This window comes from Schistocerca nitens, chromosome 11 (assembly GCF_023898315.1).
Source record: "Schistocerca nitens isolate TAMUIC-IGC-003100 chromosome 11, iqSchNite1.1, whole genome shotgun sequence".
Classification (NCBI taxonomy): domain Eukaryota; kingdom Metazoa; phylum Arthropoda; class Insecta; order Orthoptera; family Acrididae; genus Schistocerca; species Schistocerca nitens.
Window position 1 is genome coordinate 24,722,337 of NC_064624.1, and position 22,531 is coordinate 24,744,867.

The 22,531-nt window shown below is 38.2% G+C and overlaps 1 protein-coding gene across 7 annotated transcripts in view; it reads right to left on the minus strand.

Moving 5' to 3' along the window:
* The window catches only part of LOC126212980 (zinc finger protein 271-like), a 284,312-nt gene that overhangs the window by 70,891 nt on the left and 190,890 nt on the right, over window positions 1–22,531 (minus strand). For 2 of the 7 annotated variants that reach the window (XM_049940519.1, XM_049940522.1), the window contains exons 1-2: window positions 4,294–4,384; window positions 2,188–2,276 (exon numbers count right to left, since the gene is read on the minus strand). The exons of the other annotated variants lie outside the window; for them this stretch is intronic. In XM_049940519.1, the coding sequence (XP_049796476.1) occupies window positions 2,188–2,259 (72 nt within the window). In that variant the 5' untranslated portion in view covers window positions 2,260–2,276; window positions 4,294–4,384. Of the gene's footprint in view, window positions 1–2,187; window positions 2,277–4,293; window positions 4,385–22,531 lie in introns of those variants that run through there. 7 annotated transcript variants of the gene reach the window in all.

The following is a 22,531-nucleotide window of genomic DNA, read 5'->3' on the forward strand; positions in this document are numbered from 1 at the left end:
TAAAAATATATGGCACCACGTGAATTTGTTTCCCTGCTGATGGCTGAATACCTTACAAACAGTTGCACTGCATCAGATTTTAAGTGACATGTATATGTAAGATTATTTACACCAGTAACTTTAACACTGTGGCCATTTCACAAATGATATGAGTAACAATGTGCAGCAAACGCAGAAAGTGGTTATGAACAAATCTGTCAATATTTGATGTGTAACCCCATGGCTCCATCAAAACTTTGCTGCCAACATACAAATTCATTCTGCTGTGTAACAATTTATGCTTCCATGTGATATATGTCTGAAATTTAACTTTACTGCTGACAGTTCTACTTACATATTGTTCACATATTCAAAGCCAACAAAATGTATTTCTCAGATTAGTGACCATGCGAGTGTCACTTCAAAATTATTTACAAATTAATGTATTTTGGAAATACAGAAGTGTCCGATTCCACCCGTCTGCTTTGACCCATGATGTCAAAACTACGACTTCAATATGGCGCCTATGACGCCATTATGTAAACATGACCACGAACACGAATATACATTGAAAAACCAACACACACACACATTCCACAAAAAAACCTTATTAGACTAACGTGACAAGCGTGGGAAATTGGGGGTTTTTGGGTGGGGACAAAGTAAATATAAACAAATTTAGACACACACCACCATACCAAATCACACAAAACGACAAAAAAACCGACAAAACAAAACTCCCCAAATTATCCTCTGGAACCTGACACTTCCCTTGACCTATATAGATCAACTGCAGCTCCCAATCCCACAAATTGGAATCTAACACTTCCCTTGACCTATATAGCTCAATATCAGCTCTTGATCCCACAAATAACACTTCCCTTGACCTATATAGCTTAACAGCAACTCTCGATACCAGAACACCCACAGCAACCACAGATTGGAATCTAACACTTCCCTTGACCAATATAGGTTAACAGATACTAGTGATACCAAATCATAAAACCCAAAACTACAACCACGTCCACAATCATAACTACCTCAAAAAACACAACAAACCAAGAAAATTGGAATAAAACACTTCCTTTGACCTGTTATCCTTACGATAGCTCCCTGGTCTGAGACGCCGGAACTTTAGTTAGCCTCATTTCTTCACGACACACTGAACACTTCACAACATCATCCAAAACTCTGAATAGTTGAAGAAATTTTATTAGAGACAACGCACTGTCCCCCATCATCGCCGACAACTGAAAACTGTTGACACCTTGTCGGTCATATCCATTCCTACCAAAGACATAAAAAAGGCCATTTACCAAAATTCGCACACGATGAACAGAAAAAAACTACAATAACATCGACATAACAAGACCAAAATTGTTAACTCACTGAAAAATATTCCGCTGAAAGCACAGTCACTACCGATACCACACACGTGCAATGCTACCACGCAAATGAACCCCATACGCCACGTAACACGCTACCCATAAACACACTACCAGAAAGAGCCAATGACCACAACAATACACCACCTATAAACGTGCCACACACGCAAACTAAACCAAAAACATCACCTAACACACAACACGTAAACACACAAGAGAGCACCACCGATCACATCAAAACAATAACTACAAACACGCCACTCTCATAAGCTAAATTCCACTAAGTCGTGATGTCACACACCACAACAGCCTTACGTCATGGGTCAAAGCCGACAGGTGGGATCGGATGCTTCAGTCACCCCTTTATTTTACACCAATAAATAAATTACAATTCTCATTCCGTATCACGATACACTGCAATAATTCGTTAACTGCAGCCATACCATTTACAAATTAAATGGCACTCCTAACATTCACTATAGTCACAGTTATTCTTAAGTTGTCATTTAAAAGAAGCATATCAGAGCAGAATATACCAATCCTATGGCAACCACTTTATCAGTATAATTGGGTTGTGCATTAAAAAAGTTTTCCATGTTTACTGAACATTAAATTGAAACCCTTGCTCAACTCTATGAGAGGTTCAATACAAGGTTTACTTCAATGCTCTGTGCAAAATGTCATATTTAAGACTGGAAGTTCATCAGTTTAGAAAACAGAATTATTCATGTTTCCAGCTGTATGACATCATTGTATGTATTCACACATAATACTGCACACAGAAATTAATGAAACACTTATGAAATACAAGTAAGCCACTTACCATGAAGCATAACTCAGTTTGTACTTCATCTGTTCCCTCTTTTTTTATCCACATAGTTGGCTCCTGGTCCATCGCTTCAGTTCTACAGTCTGAAAAGAAAAAGCAATCAGATAAGAAAAGTTTTACTCAGTTTCTGTTACCATGAGGTATAGCTCAAAGGCAGTATTTTCATTCATATATTGCGTGCAGTAAATGGCTGATTACACAGGAAACAGATTCAAAGTGGCCGAGGAAAAGTGTGTTCAGTTACATAAACTCATTTACATTTCTAAGGTCATGAAGAGTGAGAACAATCATAAAGTAACACGCACTGGAAACTGAGCATTTAAAGTTGCTACTGCTCCTTTGTAACACTGGCTCATGGATACTGTCTTGTAGTGACAATTATGGTAGATGTGCAATTTTTGCGTGCATGCATTAACTTCAGCATTACAAACAATCAAAGCAGTCAATAGATTGCAGTGATATTACTTAACACCAAATATTTCATTTTACACTTGGTTCATTGTGTTAATTTCAGTGTGATAGGGACATGATGAAAATCCGGACGTACGGATTGTTTATCAGTGAATATGCATTTCCAACATAGGCATTACCTTGAAACTTCATCTGTATTCTTTCACGGAAGTATGCTCAATTTAGTACAGTAAGCATCATCATTTTAGAATCTTTACCTGCTATTTAAGAAAACCATATACCTGTACCCTAGACTGCACACTGCAACACGTAAGTTCTCATTCTTGATTACCATCAAGATTAAACATTGGTTAGCATTTTCTAACAAAACTGATATACTGAAAGACTTCATACTAACTGTAACTGTGGTGAATGAGCTATTGAGTTCTGATGACATGTAATGCTTTATGTTAGACAAATTACAGTTAATCTGTACCTTGTATTTCGCCAGTTCGTAAATAATGTTAGAGTATTCTTATACAGAACTCCATTAAAACCCACACACTACAACAAACTGGTATTTGCACATGATTAGACGAATACTAACGACACGAGTAACCAAAGCACAGTGAAAACTAACAAAGGGTCGACAGAAGCGTCCGATCCCACGCGTCGGCTTTGGCCCGCGACCTAAGGGTGTTGTGTGTGACGTCATGACGCCGCGGAGTTTGGTTTGAGTGTGGCTGTCTCCAGTTCTGTTTTATCATATTTTATTTACTTTTCTGATCTGTTCGTTCTATCCCGTGAGATTTTTTTTTAAAGACAAAAAACACTAATCAGCTACTGAAGCATCTTTATCTTCTATGGGTTGCAGGGGTTACGACCTCTGGGGAGGTGGGTGGGTATTCATGCATGGCTGTCTCCCCTTACACGTTGTAGCTACGCAAGGCGTCTAAATTTGTTTGCCCCTCGCCCAAAACACCCCCATTTCCTGCGCTTGTCCCGTTAGTGTCATTAGGCTTCTTGTGGAGAGTGAGTGTGTTTGTTTTTGTTTCCGCCATATTTGTGACGTCATGGGTCAAAGCAGACGGGCGGGATCGGACGCTTCTGTATTTCCGAAAAATGTTTACGTCAGCCCTAAAATCTGGAGCCGCTAAATGTCTACATCACAATAAATTAACATCACAATCATTATTACAGGTAAGTAAGTCAACATAACCGCACTAACATTGCGAATGGTTGAACTTCACTGTCCGCCTTTTCTCATCAGCTGTTGGCGGAGATTACTGCATAGACAAACTGCTTCTGACAACACGTCACAATCTCAGCCGTTTCTTTTACGAAGATAAAGGTAGCGATTTTACAGGCCACACCGAAAACAACAAGTACAAATAACTCATGTATGTGGCTGTTATGAAGATAACCTTAAAAAATTACAACATTCACGCACCATCACCAAGTACACCATAGGTGATGTGATCATTATTAAATACAGAACAAAATCTCATTCTTATGTACCCATAAAAAAAAATAAAAAAGAACAGCAGCCTCAAACATAGCTATGACAGCGTCATCACAACATATCGCGAACTATTACACTCGTCAGATGCAACTGTTATTGTGATAGACTGAAGTGCAGTGTTAATTTACTTCCCGAAACAATTTTCTTCGTTCATTCTTGTTTACGGTATATAAGCGCTCATAAATTACCTTGAGAATGTCACACACATTTTCCCGCCAAAGCACGACGTTGCAGCTGACTGCACAGTGCACAGTACACAACACATTGAAACCAGCTACACCAAAGATCTTGCAGCAAAACAAACCACTTTGCCGTGGGCTATGAGATAAGCAGTATGTAAAAAAAAGGGAAGATAAAATGCAAAATTAAATTCCATAGAATACCTACTCTACCCCTTTGGTAATTCCTTATCGCTATTTTAGTTCAACAACTAGGTAACTTAAAATAGCTGTTATTGAAGAAATGCGTTTGAAAATTTCTGGGAATCCTAAATCTTCACTGTACCATGTGGGAAGCACTGATCTGAACAGTTTTCCTTTGTTACAGTCACGACGGGCATGTACAAGGAGCTTGACAATGAGATCTAGTTGATTTTTCTTGTTTGAGTTATGAGCCCTTAACTCTTCGTCAAAGTTTTCTTTAAATCACATACCAAATAGAAGTTCTTTTATGACATTATCATCCGAAGAAGAAAGGAAGATTAGATTTAACGTTCCATCTACACTTAGGCCATTAGAGACAATGCACATGCTCGGATTGTGTTAAGGATGGGGAAGGAAATCGGCTGCGCCGTTTCAAACGAAACATCACAACTTCTGCTTGGAGTGATTTAGGCAAGTCACGGAAAACCTAAAACTCTATGGTCAGATACTGGTTTGAAACATAGTTCTCCCAATTGCGAGTCCAGTGTGTTAACCACTGCATCACCTCACTCGGTCTAAGCTATCTAACTGGTTTCCTGTTCACATCTTCTTTCGTAACAGCAACATAGCAAATCACATGATACTGTCAATTAATAATTTTCTCACCGGTTGTTTCACGAACAATAAAAGGTTTGCCACCCCCTTCTTCTCGCATATTCATCATAGTATTCCTGTCAACAGGCCAATCCACTTTTACCAACTTTTTTAAAATTCTGTAGTGACTGCCAAATGCAATGAGATAAATTCCATTTCACTGTGACGAAATGACATGAATTTTAAATCAATGAATTCTAGGTTTTATTCCAGTGTTTGTGCACATCAGTAATGTCACCTTTATTGGCTGTCTACAATAGCTCTGAACTTTCTTACCATCAGTCAGTTTTAATTGCTTCAAATTAAAATTTGCTCATTTTTGTGCCTCTTCATCTGATTCATCACCAGATGTTAGTTGATATTCCAAAATGGAAGGGGAGATATCCGATGGCGAATATGAGGCATGATTGTTGTCACTGGTGAGGAAAATATAAGGAAAGTGACTGATATAGGTGATTTCCCATTCAGCAAACATGAAGAATCAAAGCTACTTACAGGAGAACAGAAACATATTCTAGGGTATTGTGTGATCTATATTTCAAACTTTCCTTACTCTTCAGCTTAACAAAAATTAAAAAAAAAAATGTTTCCACTCTGTGTCCATAGAAAATGAAGGAAACAGGGAAGAGAAATAAAGCGTTGAAATTTGATTCAAAAACTACAGTATTTCAGAAAAATATTGTTATACATACAAGCAAGAGACTACAAATTCTATAGAACAAATTCCATCATATTTTTCCTCTGGAACTCATAACTAACAAATTAGTTCTAGAAGAGAGTTCTGAAACCAAACAAATGCCTCTGATTTTTTTACTCTTTATGGCATAAACGGACAAAACCATAAAGAATGGGCAAAAATACTCACCAAAGGTTGTTGCCAATATAAACAGTGTTACCATCACACACAGACCACATAAATATTTCCCTGTATGAAGCTAAGGCATTACAGTTGTATAGTTCAAGATATCTGCCTCCGGCATTACTGTTATCCTATCATTCGCAGTTCTTATTAAGGAACACCTGGGCAATTCAAGACAGCTATTTGTAGCAGAGAAATGCTCACTGATATTATATTTGCATATTTGTTGAAGTGAGTATTGTGATCCAACAGTAAATCGAGAGAGATACCTAGCTGTAGCACAGGGAAAAGTAATAGTGACGACTCAAAGGTGGAAAAGATCGAGTAACCTAGTTATCGTACTAATGTGACGACATTTTTTAGCAGTTGTAAAGATTGGTTGAAATACTATGAATAACTGTATGGCAGCTAAAGATACAATGCCCAGACTAGTAAAAATAATCTCAATCAAAGCAGCCAGAAATATTAGAAAATGTCAATAGAAAAATAGTACCAAAAATTATGAACAAAATAGAGTCCATAACCTCCATCTAGTTTAATGTGTGTTAAGGTATGATTTCCCAGCTTAACATTTTCTCTGGAAGCATGTATCAAATTTTAAAGAATTTCAAGTAAAGCAAGCTTGATCCCATTTTAGCAACGTTATCCTCATTCAAAAAATCTTTCACCCGGAATTTAAATGCATATCAGCTTGAAACAAAACGCAGTTTTGAGAATTTTCGGAAGTTGCAAATGCTATGTGTAGGATATTTCGCAGTAAATCGGCGTTTGTGTTTATAAGAACGGTTTTTCATTCTGATGGGATCTGATGTCAGTTCAAATTCAGCTTTAAATATCTGAAAGAACTAATAAATTTTCTGTTGCTATTTAATTGTAACAATTGTGACCAAAAAACGAAAATGAATTAATTATGCTGGAATTAAGAAATCTTAAAATTCTAATAGTTGTGCAGTAATGAAAATATCTATGAGCCTATACTCAATGTTCTCTAAAATTATTGTCACTCCTTGGTAAGGGAAGTAATTGCTGAAATATAGAATCAGATTCATTTAACAAAGTTTAACTGAATTTTGGCACTTAACAAAAAATTTGTTTAAATTTCATACTTGCAAAATGATAGCTCATAGAACATGTTAAAACAGTGTCTATTCATTAATTAATTAGTATCAAAACCCAATAATAGAAAGTTGCAACATCAGCTACATCTAAACTGACTTACCTAATTTCTTTTTCTTGTCAAGGCTATACGTATCCTCCTTTCGTAGTGTTTAAAAAAGTACTCATGTCCAAGCTCAGTGCAAAATACATATCACAAAGCTCCTCATTCTAGTTTCAGTATAGTTTACAGATAACATGAAGTTTCTTTTTTTTGAGAGATGTATGTGCCAATTATACACCAAATCGATGATGATTGTAGTGTCTACTAATTTAGTGACAAAACTTACCTGCTGATACAGGACACAATGTAATAAAAATCACTGTTTAGATGGCATATGTCTTTTTTTGTTGTATGACAACAGACAGACATATACATATGAATGTAAACACTGGATGAAAGTGCACTTACAAAGGCAGCTGTCAACTGCAAATCTAAAAGCACATTCGGAATTTTCTATGACCTCTAAGGAAAGTTAGCTGGCATTTTATTCTGTTAGGTTACAATTTAGTCCCTCAGTCACAATCTTTGGCCAAATCGGAAACAGGACAAACGAGTAGATTACTGCAATGTTCAACATATACCTCAGGTTGCAGTACACATCAGTTTTTTATTCCAGCCATACTTCCATCTTGAACTTCATTGGCTTTGTAGCTCACAACTGAACTGTTACTTTCCAACATTTCAAGGCCTTCAGCTACTAGTACTCTGCAGATCAGTCTGTCAGCACACCTACATTTTATTCCATTCACATTTGTTGGCTTCGCCAACTCACAGTAAAGTGGTCAAACTCCAGCCCTAACCTAGGCCACAGGCTTCACTACAAGTCAGTGTGTCACTAAATCTACATTTTTCCATTTATCAAACAACTACAGAAATCAGTAACCTACCCTAAAATTCATAATAACCAGACACATAAAAGCTATTTTACGCTCTCCATATTAAAAATAATATAATCAACTCATTTCACTTACTGAAAGAAATAATTATGTTAAGTGATTCTTATTGGCTTCCATATACTGCCATCCAATTGCCTGTGACCAGCATCAATAAATTTCCATTAGCACACAATGCAAGTGCCACCAACCCTGTATGTGTACTCTAGCCAAATTCTGTTATGGAATATTAATCTTAATCACCTGTTACCAATCAGGTGCATGTTAGGTAATGGTAACAAATGATTTATCTCACCCGACTGTTATTACATGTAATTTACTTATTGTTACCACAAGTCGGTATTCATACTACTACATCTACATCTACATTTATACTCCGCAAGCCACCCAACGGTGTGTGGTGGAGGGCACTTTACGTGCCACTGTCATTACCTCCCTTTCCTCTTCCAGTCGCGTATGGTTCGCGGGAAGAACGACTGCCGGAAAGCCTCCATGCGCGCTCGAATCTCTCTAATTTTACATTCGTGATCTTCTCCCGAGGTATAAGTAGTGGGAAGCAATATATTCGATACCTCATCCAGAAACGCACCCTCTCGAAACATGGACAGCACGCTACACCGTGATGCAGAGCGCCTCTCTTGCAGAGTCAGCCACTTGAGTTTGCTAAACATCTCCGTAACGCTATCGCGCTTACCAAATAACCCTGTGACGAAACGCGCCGCTCTTCTTTGGATCTTCTCTATCTCCTCCATCAACCCGATCTGGTCCGGATCCCGCACTGATGAGCAATACTCAAGTATAGGTCGAAAGAGTGTTTTGTAAGCCACCTCCTTTGTTGATGGACTACATTTTCTAAGGACTCTCCCAATGAATCTGAACCTGGTACCCACCTTACCAACAATTAATTTTATATGATCATTACACTTCAAATCGTTCTGCATGCATATTCCCAGATATTTTACAGAAGTAACTGCTACCAGTGTTTGTTCCGCTATCATATAGTCATACAATAAAGGATCCTTCTTTATATGTATTCACAATACATTACATTTGTCTATGTTAAGGGTCAGTTGCCACTCACTGTACCAAGTGCGTATCCGCTCCAGATCTTCTTGCATTTCGCTACAGTTTTTTAATGCTGCAACTTCTCTGTATACTACAGCATCATCCGCGAAAAGCCGCATGGAACTTCCGACACTATCTACTAGGTCATTCTTATATATTGTGAAAAGCAATGGTCCCATAACACTCCCCTGTGGCACACCAGAGGTTACTTTAACGTCTGTAGACGTCTCTCCATTGAGAACAACATGCTGAGTTCTGTTTGCTAAAAACTCTTCAATCCAGCCACACAGCTGGTCTGATATTCCGTAGGCTCTTAATTTGTTTATCAGGCGACAGTGCAGAACTGTATCGAACGCCTTCCGGAAGTCAAGGAAAATAGCATCTACCTGGGAGCCTGTATCTAATATTTTCTGGTCTCATCAACAAAAAAAGCGAGTTTGGTCTCACACGATCGCTGTTTCCAGAATCCATGTTGATTCCTACAGAGTACATTCTGGGTTTCCAGAAACGACATGATACGCGAGCAAAAAACATGTTCTAAAATTCTACAACAGATCGACGTCAGAGATATAGGTCTATAGTTTTGCGCATCTGCTCGACGACCCTTCTTGAAGACTGGGACCACCTGTGCTGTTTTCCCATAATTTGGAACCTTCCGTTCCTCTAGAGACTTGCGGTACACGGCTGTTGGAAGGGGGGCAAGTTCTTTCGTGTACTGTGTGTAGAATCGAATTGGTATACCATCAGATCCAGTGGACTTTCCTCTGTTGAGTGATTCCAGTTGCTTTTCTATTCCTTGGACACTTATTTCGATGGCGGTCATTTTTTTTATTTGTGCAAGGATTTAGAGAAGGAACTGCACTGCGGTCCTCCTCTGTGAAATAACTTTGGAAAAAGGTGTTCAGTATTGCAGCTTTACGCGTGTCATCCTCTGTTTCAATGCCATCATCATCCCGGAGTGTCTGGATATGTTGTTTCGAGCTGTTTACTGATTTAACGCAAGACCTGAACTTCCTAGGATTTTCTGTCAAGTTGGTACAGAGATATTTTAACCATAATGAACATCACAAATATAAAAATTCTAAACAAAATCCAAAATTTATTCACATCCTGCAAATATGCATCCATCATTAACATATACCAACAAGAGCTGATAGTTTGCTGCACACATGACAGAGATGCAACATGCCCAAAAAATACTGGATATCAACCTTGAGACACATCTAGTCCCACAAGTGCCCCCCTCCCCCTCCCCTCCCCTCCACCTCCTTCTGTAGCAGATCAGATCTTTAAAAAGTATGGAAATTTGTGTGCAACTTGATGACCTATGCTTTTGCAAACAGTTGTTGGGACAGTGTAGCATGTAGGGTGTCCTCAGTAGAGTATGCACATTGGTGTATTGGTGTTGCTGCCATCTGTGGTTCGATGAAATAGCTTGTCGCTTTTTGTGACAAACGAGATTGGTGCTAAGTTGATAGCTGGTCTCTTGGTAACAGGTAAGCCGTTTTTGCCCTTTCGAGTGACACTGTTTATGGATTATCATTGTTTACTGTATGCAGTTTATGCAGATAACAAGCCCACCACTTTGGTTTTTACAAGGCCTAAAGAAACCTTTCCCTGATGTGGTTTTGGCAGTTAGAATTATTAGTCAATTTTCCACAGATGGGAGACATGTTTAAGGGATTGAAAACATGATGACCAACTATCTTTCGAGGTCAATGGAATTTTCTATACCATTGATTGGGCGAATATGTGTCAGAATAAGCAGTCAACATGCAGACAGGGGAGCTTATGTGAGTGGAGACACGGGAATTCAGCTCAAAAGAATTGTAATTTAAGGTAGTCAAAAACTTCATTGTAGTGCAGTACATCTCAACTACCTCCCACACCTTATCATACCTACTGCTGTCTTTTGCAAGCAAGTGTTCATCAAACACTCACTGTGGATCTAATACCACAGTTAAACTTGTCAAGGACAGCTACATTTGGCCATGTACTAGGAAATGCTGTTGATCATGCACTAGTTCATGTGTTTCACTTCAGGCAGCAAAAGCTATCACTATGTACATTGGCCAATAGGTCATTTTTCTGATTCCACGGTGCGTTTTTCCTATGTACACATGGAATCTATGTGCCTACTACCTCCAGCAGAAGGGCTCTGGTAAGTTCTCAAGGCAACTGAGAGGTACACCTGTTGGGCTGATATGTCTCCAATTATCTACATTTCAGTTGATGAACCAGCCAAGACTTTTCTTTGTACATGACTCACTTGGTTTGGCTGCCTGGTATACATTACAATGGACCACAGACAACAGTTCAAGTCACCATCATTCCACAAACTGGATATGTTATGAAAATCTTGTGGCACAGACTGTATTTCTCCTAAGTATGCTCTCATCAGGTAGAAAAAAATGTTATTATCAGATTAATATCTGCCACGTCCTGATTTACAGGACTAGACAATTAAGCTCATTTTTGGTTTATGATGGGGTGCTGAAAGCATTATCTACCTCTGTCACAGAATGTCTTGTCATATTTGAACTCTCTTAAAGTGACCAAATGCCACATCACCTACAAATTCTGTCAAAGTAGCAGCACAGAGGAGTTGTAAATATCAAGTTAATACTACATATCACTTTATAAATTCGGTACTGTAGCTAAATTTAATATGATCTTCTCTCCCTGTGTAGTTGGGAGATTGAAATTCCGTTAACAAATTTCACCACAAAGAAAAATTGATTGACTAATTAATAAAATTGATCATGACCGTCCCTTTGCACAGTGAGTAATTTTTTTTCCTGCAGTCGGATTACACTCGTTAGGTAACCATTACAGATGCTCCTGTGGAGTCTCTGGAGGCTCCCCACAGGCTAGGTAGTTACTTCCTCTGATACCAAAATGGGTGCTAACAGTCTTAAAATAGTCGAAGATATCCAACTCTAACTCTAGTCTGCTCTCGGTTGCCTTGTCATGCTGGTGGAAGTAAGTCACTTAGAATTCTGGTATGCCACTCCCAAACCATTCCTGCTGAGACCTGTTGGTGTATGGGTGCAGGGAGATGTTTCACTCCCCTCACCACTCCCGCATCGCCTCAACCCCAATCACCACCCTTCCACTGGGTTTCATGTGAACAGCTGTCACTCCCACAAGTGAGTCCTGGACTCCTGCCCTCGTATTGGGTCTATTGCTCCGGCCCTACAACCTACTACTCACTGTGTCAGGCAGCTGATTCCACACCTGCAAAGTTGTCCTACCTTTCTCAGAAGGAGTGGGAGCTTAAATGCCACTGGGGTAAATACCACAATGCTCAAAAATATGCTCCCCTCACCTCTTCTGCAAACGAAAACGTTCTGAGATGTGTTTTCGAAATGGGAATCCACACAGGGAATGTGATGTTCTTGTCAAGAAAAATTATCGAGAATCATCACCTGAAGCTGACTGCAGAAGAAATCTACTGCTGCCAACATACATTCTGCTTGGACCACAAAGATAAGAAAAATTAGCGCTCATACAGAGACGTGTACGTAGACCACGTTTCTCTCCCTCTCTCTGTTTGTGACTGGAATAGGTAAAGAAATGAGCAGTAACGGTACATAGTATCCTTAGCCTTGGCTTGTGATGTATGAATATAGATATATATATGTAAATTTAATATACATATTAAAATGTTAGTTCATCCCTTTACAGGCACACAAAACATTAAGGAAGAACGTCGTCTCCAATTTATCGAGAAAACAAAGACTGAACTTCTGCTGCTGATTGTCTCTCTGTAGAAATGTTCATATTAGCCCCTAATTTTCTCATTGCAGTCACGTCTCGAGATGTATGTGAAAGGTTGTAATGTGTTTCGTCAGATTATCGGTTACCTGTGATATCCTCACGAATCCACTCATCTTCGATGACAGGATTTGGATACACCTGATTTCGAGAGTAAGAAGTGTCCTCCGCCAAGTTGCAGACACCTGCTGTTTGTCTCGCAATCTCATCATATTCTACGAGCTCTATTCCCTTTGTTAGAAGGCTGTCTAGTCTTGCATCCATCACTGACTAGAGAGTGAGCTACCACATCTAAAAAAATTACACACTAATGTACAGGAGGAAATTCACAACCAAGCACAGTATGCATGGACCACACAAAGAAATTCAGCTGTCTACACATATCCCCTTGTACATGTCCTAATTCCTTTATGGTATTCTTATGATTACCACATCAGAAATACGACAGTGTAATGGTGTCTGAATCTTTGTTGATGGCACAGTGTATCTCACTCTCTCTCTCTCTCTTTCTCTTTCTCTCTCTCTCTCTCCCACTCTGTCCTCATTACATTTGTAAGATCCACTGGAGCAAAACTACAAACCACAAAAATTTCATGATCGCGACCTGGTAGAAAACTGAGTAACATTTTACTGTATCTCTCTCCTGTAATATCAGAAACAAATACCATATCCTTGTTGACATCGACCATATAAATGTATTGGCCCACTGGACCAGGTGGCCAGTGATCGAAGTCATTTCCACGGATCTGAATAAAGTTTTGTCGCCTGTACTGGAGGAAGGCCACAGCCCACAGATTATCAATCATAAGGAGAGTGTTCTTGTGTTGTTGTTTCATATGCAATTTGATACACTGTTTTTGTTCTAAGACACTGAAGCAGTTTATGACTACAGCTATATACACAGCCACATATGTTGTTTTTCTACCATAACTTTGGGGTCCATGTGAGGTTCGATCCAACTCTAACACGTTTTGATCCATTGGCTCTCACACAAAAGAATAGACAACGCATGATGTAAATTATGCTGCTACCACAATATATGGAATGGTTGGAATAACAGATAGAGGTGGTGTTTCTTAATGACAAAAATGTTGAATATACTACAATATATGGAAATTGGAAGATTTTGTGGTGTGGCACAATGTTTCCAAACAGCTGTCCAAAGGTGATAACATCTACATTTAATCTCATCTTCTACAGCGATTACGTATTCTCCATCAATTTCGAAAGTGTACCACGTTTTCCTTAATTTCAACACATTTTATCCAGTTACACAAGGTCCAAACCACTACCTTCGACGAGTTGTCAAGTCAACAGAATATCTCATCACGTCACTGTCGCGGTGTTATCAGCCAATGACATTGCAGCATGGTTCTCAATTTCTGTATCATTGCAAAACCAACTCCGTCATTAATCTGCGAGGCCCATATACAAATGGATATATCATGGGAGTCCTATTACGCTGCCTACAACACATGACACAAATACTGTTTCTTAGTGTAGGATATAGCAATCAGCAGAGAGAAGGTGCGAAAACTACCTTCCTTAGGCAAAACACTTCATAAATTCGGTGAGATTTAATGAAGATTTGCCATATAACTCTATGTGGATGGGATTCACAAAGTATTCTCGCATTTGTAGGACAAAGTCCGAGAATGAAAGAGCTCCCTGCATTGTCTTTGACCAACCCTTTCTGCAACACAGTTGCCGATTTAATTTGCAACTGGCCATATGTAGGAGGGTACTACACCCACTACATTCAACATCTCATGAAGGAACAGAGTGAGCTCGAGCTGAGTATGTGACTGCTGCTCAACGAAGAGTGTTCCACATCAACCTTACTCTCAGCACCCATCCAAGTCCACAGGATCTCTCTGGATGTGTGCATGTCAAGGAGGTGAGCACTCCTTATCAGTGTATAGTAGATATGAGGGTGCTATGTTGATGTAACAGATGGTTAACAAGAAATGTGTGGCTTATGAATGATGGAGCTCCAAACGAATGGAGTTTGAAAAATTTTACATAAATCAGCTGTGATATAAATTCTGGACTATTGTTCTAGTGTCTGGAGTGAGTACTAAGAAGGTATTGGCAAGATAAAAATGATTGTAGAACATAAACACTCGTAAGGCTATACAGTTGTGCACTTAAACACACTATAAAGTTAAATCCATGTGGTTTTCTGAAATATTAGTCGTGCAGAATGCAATGCTCTCAATGCTCTACTGCAGGACATACATGTCCAACATCAGACATACATCCACCCTGCCAGTTTTCTATTCCACTTTCTACGTTGACCGACTTTAAGATGATAAAACTACTTCCTTATATAACAAAGAAAAACATAGATTTTTGTGATACATGCGCAATATAGCCTTCCAAAGTGCATAGCGTCCACTGTTCACAACCGATTACAGTTCAGAAATTATGCTATGCTGGCATCAGTCCTATAAAATGATCGCCAGCAATGGAAAATGCATCTTATGAGGAATTAAACAAATACATAGCAACGGTATGTGACATGTGAAATTATGGACCAATATGCTTTACCTCTGTGAACAGGACAACTGTCATGCAAATGCACACACAGGATTAGCAGTATCTCACAATGCTATGTCAGTGACTTAGAATCAAAGAAGTTATGAAAGTCATGACTCGATTCATGTCCAAAATGTGACATTAAAATGATGTACTTCATATGCATCTTCATTCATCTGAAGGAGGGGTCCAAAATAGGATTTCCATCGGTTTGGTGGACATGCTGCACTAACTCCATGTACAGAACACTGTCTCTTCCTGACAAGGATTCAGACACACAAATACACACACACACACACACACACACACACACACACACACACACCTGTCAGGCAAATGTATACACAGGCTCTGCAGTACCTAAAAAAGGACCTGTCAGTGACTTAGAATCAAAGTAGCAATGAAACAGCGACTTCATTCATGTTCAAATTTGACCAGCACCTTCGTTCATGTAAAAGAGGATGCTGAAATAGGTTTTCCATCTTTTTGGTGGACATGATTCGTCACACATGCGTTGGAAGTTCTCTGTTGGCTGTGGTATGGAGAGGTTTGCTGTTAACGATTGCAGGTAGCATTCTAACTCACACCCCAACAACAGTCTAGAAAATCATCCATGATGGCAGCCAACTTGCAGGTACTCCTACCACTTCAGTAGACATACTGTATAATGTCACTGAAAAAAACCATGCAGCAACTGTTGTGTAAGGTAGAGAACACAGATAAGCACATTGTAAATGATGCTCGTTAGAGTTTAAAACACTTAGGCAGTATTGTACAGGGTCAAACATGCAATCCATTCAGTAGTTACATAATGCAGCCCCAAACTTGGTAGTACACTACTCATTGCCTGAGAAGGATGTAGAAGAGTTTCGTAGTCACATGCCTAGATTTTAGAAAAATATGTAAGATAGGTAAGATAAGTTTGTGGTCATACCTGGGCTTGTGATCTGACATATATAAATTTGTGAGGTCATACCTGGGCTTGTGATCTGACATATATAAATTTGTTACACTACATTTCTATGTCATCCGCATTAAACAGTCTATTCGAGCTGTCTTATTATAGTCGATCATCACTGTTTCCCTGGGTCACAATGCTTCCATTTCGATTTTTTTCTCATATCTATTTTGCTGTCACACACTCATTCCCATGAATAAGAACTTGCCAGCAGTAAACAGACAAGTAAGTACTCTCTCATTCTCCCCCAATTTTCCCGTATTTTGTCGTATCTCCCCTGAGTTTATATGGCTGGCCGCAGTGGTCTCGCGGTTCTAGGCGCGCAGTCCGGAACCGCGCGACTGCTACGGTCGCAGGTTCGAATCCTGCCTTGGGCATGGATGTGTGTGATGTCCTTAGGTTAGTTAGGTTTAACTAGTTCTAAGTTCTAGGGGACTGATGACCTAAGATGTTAAGTCCCATAGTGCTCAGAGCCATTTGAACCATTTTTTTGAGTTTATATGTACTTTCCCTCAATTTTCGTACTTTTTACCGTTTTCAGGTCTTTTTCTGCACATTTCTTCTATTTGCATATGCTTATATTGCTCACCAGGTGTGGTTTGATTTTATACATGTAATATACACTAACCTTCTAAAAAAAACATACGAATTTCCCTCTTTCTGATGATTTACATGCATCCAATTCCGATGGAATGAGCATGAAAGTAATCGAACTACATAGTCGTTTTGTAGCTATGTGTGACTCTACGAGTGCAGGGTGTGAAGCATATAGTGAAAACTCGAAGTCTGGAAACATTCTAATGTCTCACACCGATGCATCATAGAATGTGTCAGCAGACTCGTGTAGTGCTGCAGTTGATGGGAAACAGTTATGCATGCTGACTTGATTCCGACTGCAACTTGCAGGTAGCAACAACAAAGAGAGAAGTAGTGTACACAGGTCCATGGGAGCGACTTCTGTCACTTGTCGCCTGCTCCAGTGGAAAAATACACATATATTTAATGAGATCACCACATTGTTGATGTTGATATGCAGAAACTATTTGTTTCCGATGTATCGGGAGAAAGAGATGCTGTAAAATGTTGTTGTGTTCTCTACCAAGTTACATTCGTGTAGTTTGTATAGTTCGTCATCTTACTCCACTGAATATTACAAAAATAAGGAGGAAAAACAGAGTGTGTGAGAGAGAAAGGCGATGGGAGACACTGTGCTGTCAACAGTACACTGTTGTATTTCTTGTATGTTAATCACTGTTTTTCTATACCTTACAGTTACGACTTCTTATAGTGTTATTGCTTTCATTATTCCTTTTCCTGGTTCACTCTCCTGATGTGTCTCAATGCAGACATTAGTTATGTGTTTTATACATGGAACAGAAAATACTTATAACCACAAACATGAAATTGTAACAATTATATACACAATATGAAAGACAATTTCAGGTTGTGAACTATTTTTATGTTAAAATGAAAAGCAATGGCGGCAACGTTAAGAGAGACTGGAGCCTCTTTCATTAAATGACTAAATTAATTCGGAACTTTTACAAAGGTTAATGCAATGTCTTCTGAAAGTAGCAACGGCCACGGCTTTGGCTTGGAGAGGAAATCTTTTGGTAAAATTTATTACTGACTGTGAATTGAAATATGCGTCCTTGCAGAAATTAGTGTTATACTGATTATCGGACTGTGTGATATTAAAATGATTGAAGGTTCTATTGTATTTCACAAACAAAAGACTACGGCGCATGAAATATAATAACCGAAAGAAAAGCTTCCATATTTGAAAAAACACAAAAAATTGTGAATCTATAAACGGAGGAAAGACGTAAAAATGAAATACGATTAAACTTTAACAGTATATTTTAAGGAAATAAAAGTCAATTTACACTATTTCACACAGCATAATATTGAAAACAAAAGATCTTCTACATGAAATGAGAGATATTCAAACGCATGCGCTTGGTATTCTGATTTCTAATAACAGTTCAGATAATTAAGCACCAATCTAAGAAAGATCTCCTAAAACCAATTCTTCGAATCCACTGAATTAACTACGTTACAGAATCAAACTAACCGAGAGAGACAAACACAATGGCAAAGCGGAAAGAACAAAAGAGCAGTGGGAAAAAAAGATAACATCGCCCTTGTTTGATGACTGTTTATACCATGGAGGTATATTATACCTCCATGGTTTATACTACTTAGACGTTATGATCTTTGTATGAATATCGATGTATCTTCTAGAGGTATCTGGCATAGTTACATTACTTTGGGTAAATTTCTTGTAAACGTTGGGGGCGTTGTAAAATGCCCCATAAATGTTGAGATGATACTGCTTTGACTGTTGGAGATCAATATTTAACTAATGTCGCTTCATTTACTGTTTTCATAGTACAGTTTTACATGTTACATGGATACCACTTCTTTCATTTGTGAAAAAGGGTGATAATTTGAGTACATTTACATTTACACTTTATTTAACATGTTACAAGACAGTACAAATATTACAGAAATTCATAGGCATTTTGTCATGTTACATTCTGAAGAAGTCCAGAAAACTTTCATGTCAATCAGGATTATTACATAGAACGTTCAGTTTTTAAACTGTTCTTTCGTGTAAGAGTCTCTTATCATACAGCTTTTTCATTTTAAGGTCACATTATGTGAGTTTCTCATAAACGTTCTTTCTCACAAATCAAAATCGTAAGTCTTTATAAAACTGACTACGATTAAGAATTATCACATGTTTACAATGTCAAACAGAATGGTTTGTAGTTGCGATGATATATGTTCCAATGGATTGCCAGAACGATGGTTCTTGCTGGTAGACAGCAGATGATGCCATGACCCTCAGGTACAGACAGAAACATTGGAAGACATGCCAGGATTTGCAACTGGTTACTGGATACACGTTGATAGGTCTTGTTCTTTCGCAGGACAAGCATCTAGGGTATGGGGTACATGGAATACAACAGATTAAGCACTAATATACAAGCATATAACTGTGCGGCTTGGCTGAAAGAGGATGTATTAGTACATGTATTGTCCTATGGATGGATATAATGATTGTATATTCTGTTTGTGGTGATAGTTTACAGTTTGCTCTGCCCATTTATTTCTTTCGTTTGCGTTTTGTTTGCTGTGGTGAAGTTAAGGTACCGTACCTGTAGTGTTGTCCACGTTGTCGTTTATTTTCGATTTCATCATGATTGTTACTTGTTTGCAATGAGCATTGCAGTTTATTTATTGGCATATTACGCTATCACTATTAGCATATCTTGAATTGCTGCTAGTACTGAGCAATCACATGGCTCGCTTTCCACCTCAACAATCCAGAGCTTCATGTGGAACATTGTGAGGTGTGGTTTGCATTGCTCTCTGTGTACACTCGGTTCGTAGCAGTGTGAGTTTCCTAGAATGGCTACTTGTGCTTTACCTAAGAGTTTTTTTCATTTTTATTTATTTACATGTCAAGTTCCATAGGACCAAATTGAGGAGCAAGGTCATGGAACATGTCAGTACATGAAATTACAATATAAAAGTATGAAAAAAGTCGTGCCATAACTTTCAGTAAACGCAATCAACAATGCAACAAGAATCAACTTAATTTTTGAAGGATCTCCTCGACAGAGTAGAAGGAGTGACCCATGAGGAAACTCTTCAATCTCGATTTGAAAACGTGTGGATTACTGCTAACATTTTTGAGTTCTTGTGGTAGCTTATAGAAAATGGATGCAGAAGTGTAAAGGATACTGCACTTGCACACATGACTGTACACTTCACTGAAGTTAAGCGTCAACGTTATTCCACATTTTGCAACACTAGTATTTTCACTTTTCTCACAGACGAGTTCTGTTGCACAGCTTTGTTTATTTGTACATAAAGTCTTCTTACTATGGCTTTTTCTGGAAGCCTTTAATAGCACTGACTTTGGCATTCGTTTTGTTACTCATTTGCAGTTACATAGTCTTTTGAGTCAATTACGCTGATACTGAAAGAATGCATTTCATCTAACGTCCAAATTAGCTTGTTCGTTTTCTGTGTGGAGAATCATTGGAAACGACACAACCTTATACTACTTGCTTAACATTTACATTGGAACATGGCTTCTCGTGAATGGTAATTATATCAGTTTTTGCAATATCTTTGAAAATTAGCGATGCAAACTGTTCGGTCATTATTTTATGTGTTATGCTGCCATGCTTTGCTTGTATTTGTTTCATTCGTATTTGGCAAACAGTTTGTTTCTTTATTCCAAGTAAAACCCAGTTCAAGGGCCATTTCCAGTCTTGTACCATATTAATGAGATAGCATGCATAAAAACAACTCTAAAATGGGAAACTAATGCCCAAGGACATCAGTAAGTGCCAAAATAAGCATATAGTTCAATTGCAAGATAGAGGACCCAAGCCCCTTGCCTGCTGGCTAAACATTGACGTAGGACATCATCCTATAGAAAATATGTCCTTCAGTATTTATGCACATGAGTACATATACTATTATTCAAAACTTTTATCTCTAGCTTGTACAACATGTACTTCTGATATGAATAGTGCAGCTATTTACAATTAATCACATATTTTTGACACAAAGTATAAATTAATAATCTTAAAACAGACACCCTATCTACAATTTCTGTTTAGAAAAGTATACTACAATTTACAATTTATTATGTGAGGTATCTTTATAACACAGGTTTAGGCTTTACAAGTAAAACTGTGTGTTGACACTCATTTTTTAGTGGTCTTTAAATGCATTTCACCTTCTCTTTACAATATCCATATATCTGCTTTGAGACATCTGCTTTCACAGCTAACTCTACTATGTGCATAAGATAGAAATGAAATATTTACACAGATATATACAACAGAAATGTTACATTTATAAAATAAATTTCTTGAGATGTTTATGTTTGTATTTTTATTTGGTAGTCAGTTAGCTAGTAAACAGCTTCCTTTATGAGGAATGTCCTCAATTTTGTGTAGACGATTTTACTTCAGCTGCAACTTCTTATTCTTCTTTTTCAACAAGGAGAGTTTGAAAATAGCTTTTAGTAAGTTTCTGTCCCCAATTCAGTAGCTTTGTACCGTACCCTAGTTTTTATCATATTTATGTTTTCTAAGCTGTGCTTAGTGAGCTAACGAAGCTTCATTACATTTTAATTTTTCCTCCCACGCAATTTCTGTTCTAGGCTTTTGTGGAAGGGATTTAATCCATTCATCATTTTCATGTGTCTTTAGCGTAAGTTCTGCAGGTGTAAAAGTGGTGGATGAGTATGGCAAATTGTCAATAATTTCCTTGAAGGGTTCTATATATTCAATCCTCTTGGTCTGTCTATGAGGTCTTTAAGTTCTGATAATCTACTGAATACCATGCATACTTTTCAGTGGGATTCTCTTCCAGGTGGCAGTGGGATACTAAAATTTGCTTCAGGTTTGGTTCTTTCAAAAAGGATTTCTTCTTACAGCTGGTGAAATTACTGACATTGTCAGAAACTATTGATGAAGGCTTTCCTATTCTAGGCATGTAATCATTATCAATCGTTTGATTATAGAAGCAGAGGCAGTGGTTTCCGTAGCATACAATTTCACATGTTTTGTGACTACACCTATAAATGCTACTACATACTTAACACCCCCACGTGACCTTGGCAGGATTTCTTCAAGGGAAGGACGCAAAAATCGACTTCATAGCAGGCAATTGCTTCATTATAGTTGATGGAAAAAATACAATTCTGGATTTGCTCAAACAAAAGCTTCGCCATGGCAGATTCTGCCAGCGAATGAAGTCAAATTTGTCGGCATTGAACCCCCACTGACAAACGGTAGATAAACTGCTCTAGCTTATGTAACCAAGTGTGCTAATGTTGATGACAAGTAGAAAGATCTCGAGACAATATTACCAGGCAAGATTTTACAATCAGATTACTTAAGTGAACAGCAGAGAAATGAGATATGCAATTTCTTGTATAGATATCTACAGGTCTTTGCAGAAAAACCAGCTATAATAAAAGGAACGTATACCACATGCTAGTTAAGCCAGAAGATAGTTTACGATTAGTGCTGAATGCACGAGCGATCAGTAAGATCACATTACCTTTAAAAACAAGGCCAGAAGACCTAGAACAACAAATCAGAAATTTTATCGTGTGCAATATCTAT